Source organism: Triturus cristatus, chromosome 10 (genome assembly GCF_964204655.1).
Source record: "Triturus cristatus chromosome 10, aTriCri1.1, whole genome shotgun sequence".
Taxonomy (NCBI): Eukaryota; Metazoa; Chordata; class Amphibia; order Caudata; family Salamandridae; genus Triturus; species Triturus cristatus.
In genome coordinates, this window is record NC_140593.1 from 375503742 (window position 1) to 375517259 (window position 13518).

The 13518-nt window shown below is 46.1% G+C and overlaps 2 protein-coding genes across 3 annotated transcripts in view; both read left to right on the top strand.

The window, feature by feature from the left end:
- The window catches only part of CPVL (carboxypeptidase vitellogenic like), a 628799-nt gene that overhangs the window by 517226 nt on the left and 98055 nt on the right, over positions 1–13518 (top strand). The gene's annotated exons all lie outside the window — the stretch shown is intronic.
- LOC146789455 (uncharacterized) overlaps positions 1–13518 on the top strand; it is an 81194-nt gene that overhangs the window by 46421 nt on the left and 21255 nt on the right. The window contains exon 3 of the mRNA XM_085630052.1: positions 3564–4511. Within this exon, the coding sequence (XP_085486178.1) occupies positions 3564–4511 (948 nt within the window). The remainder of the gene's footprint in view (positions 1–3563; positions 4512–13518) is intronic.

Consider the following 13518-nt stretch of genomic DNA (forward strand, 5'->3'; position numbering starts at 1 on the left):
CTGGGTTTGGCAAGCAGATTAACATTTTATTTTTTCCTGTCCATGTTTGGGGCTATATAAAAAACAAAACCACTGGTGTCATCCCTCTATGCATATGTAATGCTCTTCCCAGGTGTACCTAATCCACCTTAAAGTACTGTGTGGGGGAAAGTTTGTTTCAACAAGTAAATATCAGAGGATTTCAAATACGTCTCTTGTAAGCATACATTTCTTTCATTTTAATCATGTACACTTTGTATATCATTTTCTTAGGAAGGGAATATAAAAAGTAAACGCTCATTACTTCCCCTGTACAGTGGGCTAATGTATTCTTTCTTTCATGACTTGGTGAAAGCTTGGGGGCAGGATGTGTAGCAAGATGTTTCTATGTACCATGGAGATTCATTGGGTTTGGGCTTTTCTCATGGCACCTGTTTGTAAGGCAAACACAACAAGATGATGGATGGAGTGTGGAAACATTTCAACCACTCACCCCAGTCAAGAGAACTGGGTTTAATCCATCGTTCTTTTGCTCACTATGCCACCCCAGTTTGCACCAAGCCATATGCAAATCAGTCTTGACCCGGCTCCTCATGGTAACACCTCATCCCGAAATGTCAGGCCAGGTACTCCCTGGACTGGAAACAAGCATCCTGGGACCGGTTTCGAGGTATTACACCTCATCAGCCAGGCTAGATTGAATCCAGTGGCACAGCAAGCAAGGGACCCATGTGTTTGTGAGGCCTCACCTCCCTATAGGAGTATCAATGCCATATCCTCCGAACCCACCACAGAAGCACCTGGACTGTTTCATTTCTTTCTTCTGGAGTTACTACTGCTACTTACCTGGTGGTCACTGCTAGTGGTATGTGTCTTGGTTCTCCTCTTTATTCCTTATTTTGGCTGCAGGTCTTCTTTGTTGAGCGCTGTGTTTCCAATTGGGGAAAATTGAGATGCAAATGTAAAAGAAAAAGGGAAGGTATCTGGTACATGCATAGCTTATGATTCCTTCCCACTTCTGGACACCCTGGGAGAAAATGGATGAGAGAGTGTAAGAGCAATATGAGCAGTTGTGGTGGAGCAGGAGAAGTGCACGATAGAGATAGCTGGAAAACACACACTCTAAGTGCTTAAGGAAAAAGAAAAGATTATTGCTTGGAAAGTGAAACTGTGCTCCCTTCATTACACCCTTCCCTCATGGACATTCAACCTTGGTTTCCATGGCAACTGATTTGAAAATCCATACAAGGAAGCTACAGGTCAAACGTTATTAAAGCATAGTCAGCTCTGCAGGTCTGGTTACGTGTCTCGTTGGAAGCCACTTTCCACTAATAATAAATATAAACCTATTATCAACCCATTAACAGTATGAATTCGTTTTTATTCCAATCACAATACGCAATGCAAATAGCAATTATTGACCACCTAACCTACTGTTCAGCACTCCAACACCTGCCAATCGCAAGCTTTTCACAAATTTATTTTCCACATCCTTCCTTTTTAAACTCCATTGTGTTTGTAAACATTTCTCGTCCTGCTACTGACTACTCTTGTGTCCTATTCCTGCATACCGGCATCAGCTTATGTGAATGGATTGTGGGCCACAGCTTTGTCTTCTGGGACAGAGAGCATGCCAAAGATTGTGGCGTTGACAGAGATCTTGGATTTCCCCAAGTGGACATTATTTGAGTTGGCCACAGATGTATGAGATGGCATCAACTGTTGCCAATGATTGACAGCATTTTGGATTGCGAGCACCCAGACCTCAAGATTCTGCACTCTGGTGGCATTGATCTGGGCACAGTCACAGGTGTAGGACTCCAAATACAAATGAAGAATACATTGGCACAATTAATTGCTCTTTCCTCACACTCCTTTTGTGTATTCCAACATATGTCAAAGGCTGAATTGGCAGTGCTCAAGCCAATTTTGTCTAAAGATTGAGAAATCTTGGAGACATGTCAATAAAGCAATTTCGGTCTGTGACCATAAGATGAGCTCCATTTGCCACAATAATATCTGCTTTGACATGTCAGGAGTGTATCAAAAGGATGGAGTCCACGTCACAGCAGAAGGAAACCAGATGTTCGAGGCATATGAGCCGCAGATTATACACTGTGCATATATCGCCATCTGGTGTTGGGCCCGGATGTTTGCAGTTTGTTTTTCCTCTTGGAAAGTCTTTGGAAGTCACGAGTTCGGTGACTCCTCCTTTGGTTGGTATTGCGCATGGGCTTCGGCTCCATCCTCAGATTGTTTTTTTCCGCCATCGGGCTCGGATGTAATACTTCGCGCTCCGGTTCCGAACTTCCCAGTTCACCGATCGACGCATAAATCCTCGCTCATCGAGCTTCTTCAAAGACATAAATCATCTTACTCATCTTCTCTTCGGCACTTCTTCGATTCCGGTGGTCGACAGCGGCCTTCGGGCCTATTCCGGCTCCGGTCTCGGCTGATGGAAAGAACTCCCTTCAAGAAGTGCCCTCGATGTGGGTCCAAATTTCCTCACACCGATCTCCATGAGGTGTGCAACCTCTGCCTCTCCCCAGAACACGAGGCCCGAGACTGTCCCGCCTGCAAGTCTTTTCGCTCAAAGAAGACCATTCGAGATCGACGGGCTAGACGCAACATGGCGCACTCCTCGACCTCCGCTCCAGTCGACATCTTCGGGGACGACGTTGAAGCTCCGGGACAGCAGGACATCGAACAGGAGGACGACGACCTCGTCAGCGCTTCCGAGGCCGACGACTCAGATGTGGAGGACATCACTCCGGCGCAGCGGGTCGTGAGTACAATTCCCCCTCCCACGCCGATACCGAAAAAGGCTTCGGTCACACCTTCGCCTCCAGGCCTAGGCAAGACCAAGGACACTGCTTCTCACACCCCACCTTCGGGCCCAGTAAAGAAGCCTAGTAAGCCTTCCGGCAGCTCGGGATCGAGCCAGCCGACCACCGGTGCCGAGAAACACCCTTCGGCACCGAAGAAAAAATTGGCCTCCACCTCCACGCCGAATCCGACACCGAAGCCTTCGGGGTCGAAACCAGCCACTCCGGCGCCGACTAAACATCACAAGACCCTCGGCACCGACACTCCCGTGCCGAGAACTTCTTCGACACCGACCAAAAAAACGGAGGTTCCAAGGAAGCACAGCTTCGATAAACCTAAAAAGCCGTCGGCACCGAAACCTTCCGCGCCGACCGAACAACCAGGGTCACAGGAGCTTTTCACACCGGATCCTTTGCAAAAAACTCTCACCAAAGACTGGACACTTGACATTGTCTTCAAAAAAGAGACACTTGGACAAGCCAGCTCCACCTCCAAAGAGAAAGGACATTGCTACCTCTCCTTTCAGGGTGCCTTCCCCACCTCCTCCTCCTCCTCCTCCTCCTCCTCCTCCACCCTCTCCACCTCCACCCCCTCCACCTCATCGTTCCCCCACCTTGTCTCCTGTCCCAGACGATTTGGGGGACCCTTACTATGATCCAGCAGATGGGCCACAAGATCCCACCCCTACTGGATCTCCAGACCCATGGGATGATTATAACAATCCGGACATCCCAGATGTCCCACAGGATGACCTTTAGCCATCTAGGCCATCCCCTCCTGAAGATTCCTTGGGTTTTCACCATTTGTTACAACGGGCGGCACACTATCACAGGGTGGAGTTACACACAGACCCAGTGGAGGATGATTTTCTCCTAGACACCTTTGACGATACACATGGGTCCACTGCCATTCTACCTATGTTAAAAGGCGTAATTAAACATGCCCCTGAGGTTTTTAAAGACCCAGTCAGGGCCAGGGTCCTAAACCCTCGGATAGAGAAAAAATACAAAGCCGCACCCACAGACCCTTCTTGCATTAAAGGCCCTGCACCATTAGACTCCCTAGTGGTGTCTACAGCTAGGAAGCGCTCAAATTCTCAGGCGTCAGGCGAGGCGCCCCCACCTGACAAAGAATCCAAGCTCCTAGATGCGTCAGGGAAGCGCACTGCGTCACAAGCGGCCAATATCTGGCGTATTGCCAATACGCAAGCATTGTTGGCCCGTTACGACAGGGCGCATTATGATGAGCTAGAGACCATCATGCACCATCTCCCTGAAAAGTACAAGACTAGGGCTAATGAACTTATTCAAGAGGGGAAAACAATAACCAACACCTCGATAAGATGTGCCCTAGATGCAGCAGATACAGCCTCCAGGGCCATAAACACCAGTGTCCTTCTCCGTCGCCATGCCTGGCTCAGGGTTTCAGGGTTTAAACCGGAGGTACAAGCCTCCATATTAAATCACCCCTTCGACCAAGACCATCTCTTTGGCCCTAAGGTAGACGAAGCCCTCGAAAAAATGAAGAAAGATACAGACACGGCGAAATCTATGGGAGCCCTACAGACACAGACTCCCAGGCGATCCTTTCGCCGTTCTTCCTTTCGGGGCACGGGCAGAGGCTACTCCTCGGACAGTGCGTCCACCTCCTATAAATCCCCCCTCAATCTACCTTCACCAAAGGTTATCAAAGAGGCGGATACAGAGGTAATAATAATAAGGGCAGAGGCAAAACAAATACCGCCTGCTCTGCCACACCTCCTGCCCAATGACTTTCCCCCGCTCCCTCCAGACCATTCCACTCCGGTCGGAGGCAGACTACAATATTTCCTTCATGTCTGGGAGACAATCACCTCAGACAGATGGGTGACACAAATTATTCAGTCAGGGTATTGCCTGGAATTAACATCAACACCCCCCAACATTCCACCCAGGCACCGCCCTATATCGCAAGAACATACTGCGCTACTAACACAAGAGGTGATCTCCCTCCTGCAAAAAGGAGCAGTAGAGCAGGTCCCCATAAATCAAAAAAATTTAGGGGTCTACTCCCTGTACATTCTAATTCCAAAGACAGACGAGACCCTACGACCTATCTTAGATCTCAGACCTCTCAACACCTACATTCACTCAGACCTTTTCACATGGTAACCCTTCAACAGGTTCTTCCACTTCTCTCCCAGAACGATTTTCTCACCACTCTGGACTTAAAAGACGCGTACTTTCACATCCCAGTACACCAGTCTCACAGAAAGTACCTCAGGTTTGTGGTACACGGACAACACTACCAGTTCAAGGTGCTCCCGTTCGGGGGAACAACAGTACCAAGGGTTTTCACCAAGTGCCTGGCAGTAGTGGCTGCACACCTCAGAAGACAGCACATTCACGTCTTCCCTTATCTGGACGATTGGCTGATAAAAGCCACGTCCTACCAACAATGTGTGCGACATACCGCCGCTACAGTCCAACTACTTCACGGGCTAGGTTTCACGGTGAACCATCAAAAATCCCACCTGGTACCATCACACACAAAACAGTATCTCGGCGCCACCATAGACACCTCAAAAGCCATAGCCTATCCCAATCCTGCCAGGATTGCAAAGATACAAGCGCTGCGTCAAAATTTCCTATGTCAGCACTCTCTCCCAGCAAGAGTGTTTATGCAGCTCATAGGGATGATGGCCTCTTGCATCTTTATAGTGCCGCTTGCAAGACTCCAAATGCGTCCACTCCAAGAGTGCTTGGCGCGCCAGTGGAACCAGGCCCAGGGACAACTGACAGATCTGGTGTTGGTAGACGGTCGCACCCATCGCTCTCTGCAGTGGTGGAACACCACAAACCTTTCCAAAGGTCGACCGTTCCTGGACCCGGTCCCACAAATAATCCTAACAGCGGATGCATCGCTCTCCGGCTGGGGAGCTCATCTGTTACATCTAACAGCACAGGGCACGTGGACGCCGCAACAGAAGTTACTCCACATCAACCATCTGGAGTTATTGGCGATCTTCCTCGCCCTAAAATCCTTCCAAGCGCAGATTTCAGGCCCTCATTCGCACAGACAACATGACTGCCATGTACTACATTCAAAAGCAGGGGGGCACACACTCTCCACAGCTCTCTGTTAGCACAGAGCATATGGAGATGGGCAATTCCACAAAAGATCTTTCTCCTAGCCCAACACGTCCCAGGAGTACAAAACACCGTGGCAGATCTGCTGAGCAGGCAGACACAGCAGATCCACGAGTGGGAACTTCACCCACAGGTTCTTCACCCGTTCTTTCAGAAGTGGGGGCATCCACACATAGACCTATTCGCCACCCACGAAAACAAAAAATGCCCAAGCTTCGCCGCCAGATATCCACACCCATTGTCCGAAGGCAATGCGATATGGATGAACTGGTCAAACAAATTTGCAGACGCTTTTCCACCTCTCCCACTAATTCCATTAGTGGTGCGAAAGCTACAGCAGCATTCCCTAACTCTGATCCTGGTAGCTCCAACATGGGCCAGACAACCGTGGTACACCACACTGCTGGAACTCTCAGTAGTACCACATCAAAAGCTACGCCTCTCGCCATGCCTCCTAACCCAGAACCATGGAGAGATCAGGCACCCGGACCCAGCTCAACTCAACCTTGCGATCTGGCTCCTGAGGTCCTAGAATTTGGATACCTTAACCTTCCCCCTGATTGCATGAACATTATCAGGGAAGCAAGACGCCCTACTACTAGGGCGTGCTATGCAGCAAAGTGGAAAAGATTTGTTGTTTACTGCCACAACAATACAATCAATCCTTTAATTGTATCCATACAGCACATTATATGTTATCTACTCCATTTACAAAGGTGTAACCTAGCATATACTTCCATTCGCTTACACCTCGCTGCAATTGCTGCCTATTTACAAAATAGGCAGCACCTCTCACTTTTCAAAGTGCCTGCCATCAAGGCCTTTATGGAAGGCCTCAAAAGAGAAATTCCACCCAGAGTGCCACCCTCACCTGTTTGGAACTTGAATATAGTTCCCACACGGTTAATGGGACCCCCTTTCGAACCATTACATAAGTGTGAGCTACAATTTCTCACATGGAAAACAGCTTTTCTAGTGGCCATCACTTCCCTCAGAAGAGTTAGTGAAATACAGGCACTCACTATACAGGAACCTTTCCTTCAGATGCATCACAACAAGGTTGTACTCCGCACCAATCCCAAATTTCTACCCAAAGTCATTTCTCCATTCCATTTAAACCAGTCGGTAGAATTGCCAGTCTTTTTCTCGCAACCCCAAACAGTTGCGGAAAGAGCCTTACACACACTGGATGTTAAAAGGGCTTTACTTTATTACATCCAGAGAACACAACCTTTCAGAAAAACCAAACAGTTATTTGTTTCCTTCTCCCCACCACACAAAGGCAACCCTATTTCCAAATCAGGGATAGCTAGTTGGATTGTAAAATGCATACAGATTTGCTACCAAAAAGCAAAACGAACGCTATCGGTTCCCCCTAAAGCCCACTCTACAAGGAAGATAGGAGCTTCTATAGCTTTCCTAGGGAACATACCACTAGATGACATCTGCAAAGCAGCGACATGGTCAACACCGCACACCTTCACAAAACATTACTGTGTAGATGTGCAAATCAAGCAACAGGCTAGTGTGGGCCAAGCTGTACTAAAAACACTGTTTCAAACAAATGCAACGGATGCCGGTGGTCGCCGCTAGGGTTGGGTACTGCTATGTAATCTATGCACAGTGTATAATCTGCAGCTCATATGCCTCGAACGGAATATGCTACTTACCAGTATGCATCTGTTCTTGGCATGTAGAGCTGCAGATCTATACACGCCCACCCGCCTCCCCGGCTACCTGTATCCGTTCCAGTCTTATCTTATTTAGATCCAATACACATGGGTTTCTTTACTGTTTCTACTACGCTCCATCTTTCCCTGCTGGTGAAAAACAATCTGAGGATGGAGCCGAAGCCCATGCACAATACCAACCAAAGGAGGAGTCACCGAACTCGTGACTTCCAAAGACTTTCCAAGAGGAAAAACAAACTGCAAACATCCGGGCCCAACACCAGATGGCGATCTATGCACAGTGTATAGATCTGCAGCTCTACATGCCAAGAACAGATGCATACTGGTAAGTAGCATATTCCTTTCCTTAACATCAAGGAATGTATCCATTTCTACCTATAAGTGTACAAAACACTATTAACCCAAAGGTTCTTTTCAAAGCCATTCAATCAGAAAATAACAGTATTTTTTGTACATTTTTTTGTAAATTTAGCAGCTCTACTGTAATGGGAGATAAACCGGTGAAACTGAATGTTTTCTGGCTATGTATGGCACAGCAGTGAATCTGCAGCTCCAATCTAACTTTCTTTAAAACAATCGAAATGATATCCCAAACTCTCAGTGAAAGTTACAACTACCTATGTGTGTATACAGGTTCATATATGTGCAAGAATGTTTGTGTGTATATATATATATATATATATTCACTGAAAAAAACCATAGGTTTCACACATGTTATAGTTAGCGGAAATTTTACTGATAAAAAACCAAGGAAATTCCCCGTTATAGTTAGTGCAGGCAACTATAACTCACGCGACCGCAATCCTCTGCTGATGCTAATACTGTATTTAGACACTTATTTGCCCATGTCTTCTTCCATACATTTTTAGCTATACATATATTACAAATATTATTTTTTCATAAACACACATATGTCATCAGCAGAAGATTGCGGTCGCGTGAGTTATAGTTGCCTGCACTAACTATAACGGGGGAATTTCATTGGTTTTTTATCAGTAAAATTTCCGCTAACTATAACATGTGTGAAACCTATGGTTTTTTCAGTGAATTTGCAAGGTTTTTTAAATGCTAATTCCTAACTATAACGTGTGTGAAACCTATGGTTTTTTCAGTGAATTTGTACGGTTTTTTAAATGCTAAGTTACTTTACGCCATTTGTGGCGTGCGCGCCCACTTAACGCAGTTCGTTCCGTGCGCGCACGGTGCGCCCACTTTACGCAGTTAGTGCCGTGCACGCCCGGTGGGCACGCGGTGGGCTACGCGCACCGCGTGCCCACGTTACGCTAGATGGGCCATGTACGCACGATGCGCTTCGCGCACCGTGCGCACATGGAGGACATATGATGCACTTCGTTTTGAAAGGTAATATTTTAATTTTTCGTATATGTTATAAGCCATGCACAAATGGTGCCCTTCGGGCACCAATTGCACACGGGGTGGGGAGAGTGTGGATAATTTTTTTTTTTATAATTTTTTACCTTACGCGTACGGTAAGCGTAATCGGCGAAATTAGCGAAAAAATAAAAATTCCGTTTTTGCCCTTGGGGGATCTTTGGGGACTCCCTCAACATTGCTATGTGTGTGGGAGCTGTCTAAACAGCCCCTTGACATGTTTTTGTGCTTTAGATTTTAAACATCACTCTCTGTGCGAGAGAGAAAATGGCGGCCGCCGCTTCCTGGTTTCGGCCGATTCGAATGTTTACTAAGATCTAAGAGCCAATCAGAATCGCGCTCGCGCACGCCACCGTACGCGTACGGTAAGCGTACCGTAAGCGCACCGTAAGCTGGCTCAGATATATATATTGATTTAAAGGCTATTTTCTCAGAATCTACTGAACAGATTTACACCAAACCTACAAAAGGCACTTCCTTGACCTGAGGACTACCTCTCTGCCAAATTTCTAGTAATTCTGTCCAGCCGTTCGGGCTGTAGCCCTGTCTAAAGGTCCTATGGAAAAATGCATGGGAAAAACGCGTTTTGGGACCCCTCTTTTATCTCAGCCCCCGCTTGACGAATCCCCCTGAGAGTTTCAGGGAAGGAGCGGAGCGTAGCGCCCCACCTATTTTGAAAAATTCGCGAGGATTCGTCGACCGGCGCCAAAGTTATTCAAAATAGAATGTTGCGGATTTCCTATGGAAACGTGGTCCTAACTATAACTACCTACTGGCGACCGCCAGTAGGTAATATATATATATATATATATATATATATATATATATATATATATATATATATATATATATATATATATATTGTGTGTATGTATACAAGTGAATGTGTGTGTGAATGTAGTGGAGTTAGTGTGTACACAAGGGTATGTCACAGAATTTGTGGGGTGTGTGTGTGACTGTGTGGGTGTACTTATGTGTAGGTCTTTGTGTGAGTGTGTGTTTGGGTGTACTGTCTGGAGTGCAGGTGTGGTTGTGTGGTTGTATCTGTGAGGCAACGTGTGTGGAGGTGTGTGTGTGACTGAACTTGTTAGGGTGTCTTAGTGTGTGTGTGTGCATGGGAATGCATGTGGAGGCATGTTTGTGATTGAACATGTGGGGTGAGTGTATGTGTGATTGGGTGCAGGTATGTTGTGTGCATTTTTTTTTTAACAGTGCCTAGAATTGTGGGTCGATTACAGAGCTACATGGAGGCCACGCTACGCACTGCGATGGATCTACCGAAAAAAATCTTAATTTGTTTCAACCTTAAACATGTTCCCATTACAACTCACTCTGACCCCCATCACCACCAGCCCATTTGTGGGGGTCTGGGTGCTTCTACCCTGACCCCTTACACAATTTTTATTTTATTTCTGGAGGATACTGAAACACAGTCCATGAGCCCCAAGACTGTGGCTGCAACTTGCTGTTGAGTTTTTAGCCAGCCAATCGGACATGAGCATAATCTTGCGGATCCACCATGAAGGATCCATGGTGGATAGGCTGCATGAAATACACTTTAATTTTTAACCTTCATTTCACAAAAACTACTGAACAGATTTACACCAAATTACAAAAAGCATACTTTTTGGATGAAAATCTAGCTTTTTTTCCCAATTTGATGTCATTCCCTACAGCTGTTTTTGCCGAATTACTGTTTAATTTTCCTTTAGAGAATTGCATGGGGTAAATATGTTTTGTGACGTCCATTTTTCTCTGCAACTGCTTGACGGAGGACTCCAAGTTTTTACAGGAAGAAGGTGAAAGGGTGGGACTTTTTGTGACGATTCATCAAACAGCACCAAAGTTATTAGCAAACCAAAAAAATCAATTTTGAATGGAAACATGAACCTAACTATAACTACCTAGTGGCGACTGCAACTGAACACCAGTAGGTAGTTATAGTTAGGATCTAGTTTCCATAGAAAAAGTGTTTTTTGTTTTGCCAATAGCTTTGGTGCCGTATGCCGAATTGTCACGAAATTTTCAAAACTAGTATGACAGTCGGTTCAGCTAATTTTTTGAAAGTTTCGGGGGGGATGTGTTAAGTGATTTCCCCATGCAATTTTTCATAGGGATTTTAGACATGACTACAGCCCAAACCGCTGGACGCAATTACACCAAATTTGGCAGAAAGGTAGCTTTTGGGCCAGAAAGTGGCCTTTTGTGATTTCTTTTAAATCCATTCAATAATTTTAGAGATGTTAATGAAAATCCATATTTGTATATATAGAGGACATGAAGGCTTCACGAACCCTCCCGATCTCAATGTTGAGATCTGATTGGCTACCAACACTTTAACCAGGCAGCCATCTTTGGACTTCTCTTCAGCTGAGTTCCACACAAAATCTTTTTTTTTTTTTTTAAAGAAAAGGGGACAGGTTAGGAATACTCTGAACCCTTAGCTCTGGTCATGGGGTCCATGTGGGGCCACGACAGGGTTAAAAAGCACTTTGAAAAAAATTGCTGCAAAAACACCACTGAGCCACAAATCCGCAGCAAAAATAAAAAAAAAGTGGGGGCTCCCCCACTAGTTTTGAATAGAGCTCCAGGGTGGGCCAGGTGCTGTGGTTATTTTTTTTTTAAAGGACGGGGAGTACGGAGGCCTTCTCCAGGGGCTAAAGAAAGATTAATGGGGGGCCGCATGGACCCCTGAGCCTTGGGACCACCACCTCCCAGGGCTAAATAACACCCATAAGTATGTCCCCCACAGTGGGATTGCTCATACCTTGTTGGAGGTCCCACCCCCTTTCTCAACCACTCTACAAAGGAGCCTCCTGGTACACTACTGGTTGAGGGAAGAAGTCTCCTTGGCTGCTAAAGGTCATTGGAGGCCAAAAACCCCTATAGCTGTCACAAGTAAGTCTGCCACAGTGGGATTGCTCAGACCTCATTGGAGGCCACACCCGCTTTCCAACCACTCTGCAAAGGGGCCTCCAGGCACACTCCTGGTTGGGGGATGAAGTCTAGGGGTGAGCACGCCGCTGAACCCCGCTCCGCTGGCGGTTGTCAGAGTTTTTGCCGAACTCCACTTTCCAAGTAGAGCTCAGAGTGGCAAAACTCTGCTGGCGGAGCGGAGTTCGCTGCACACCCCTATCAGAGACTCACACAGCCACTCACAGACCCACTCAGACACTCATATACCCAATTACAGCCCTACTCATACTCTCTCACACCCACTTAAAAACCTACTCATCCACCCACTGAAACACTCATGCACTCACTCACACTGTGTCAAAGGTTAGTGGTTACAGGTAAGAAATAAAAAAATAAAAATAAACCTAGAAATTCACTTAACAATCCAAACGTTACAGGGACATTATAGTTAGGAAATAACATTTTAAAAACAATAGAAATCCACTGAAAAAAGCAAAGGTTACAGGGACGTTATAGTTAGGCTCAGGTTTCACTTGCACAAAGCCAGTGACGTTCAGCAGTCATATTTAGCTGAGCTAACTATAACTCTCATCCCCACAATGCACTGCTTATGACCTCACACATTACATCACTCATGACATGGTCTGTGACATTATTGATGACATCTCAAATAACATCACTGATGACATCATCCACAAAATCACTAACTTACCCACTCACACCCCCATAGAACCTTTCGTACACCCATTCCCACACAACCATTCACAAACCCATTCACAAACCATACTAGTACTTACACACCCACTCACTGATTCATAGACCCACTAAATCACCCATTCCACTTCTCTTACAGCTACTCACTAACTAATACAGCTACTTCCATATCCACTCATACACCCATAGAGCTACTCACACACCTGCTCACTCACCCATAGTTACAGTCCCTTACTCACCCATGCAGTTACACACACAGACACTTAATCATACTGATACTAACACATACACACTCACTAACCCATACAGCCACTGACTCACTCACCCATACAGCCAGTCACACACACCCTCACCCACCGATACAGGCAGTTACACACACCCTCACCCACCCACACAGACACTCAGACACCCATACAGGTACTCAGACACCCATACAGGTACTCAGACATCCAATCGGTCACCCATACAGCCACTCACATACCCACTCACACTTCAACACCAACTGACACATTGATACAACCATTCACACATTCACACAACCAGTCACTCACTCATACATTCACTGAGATACCTAATCACTCACTTATACAGTTAGCCACACACCCACTGAATCATCCATACAGGCACACATACACCCACTGATTCACCAATACACCTTGTTGTATATATATTTAACATTTATAAACTTTTAAAAACACTCAGTCACTGGATGATGTCAACAGTGATGTCACCTGTGCTTGTTTTTCAAGAAGCCTCTGGGTGAGCCAAGTCCCGGAGGTATGCTGTCTTTAATAAATGAGGGGGGTGCAAGATGCTCCCCTCCTCGTGCTTATTTATGCCCCAGAGATCACCACCTCCTAGTACTAAAACAG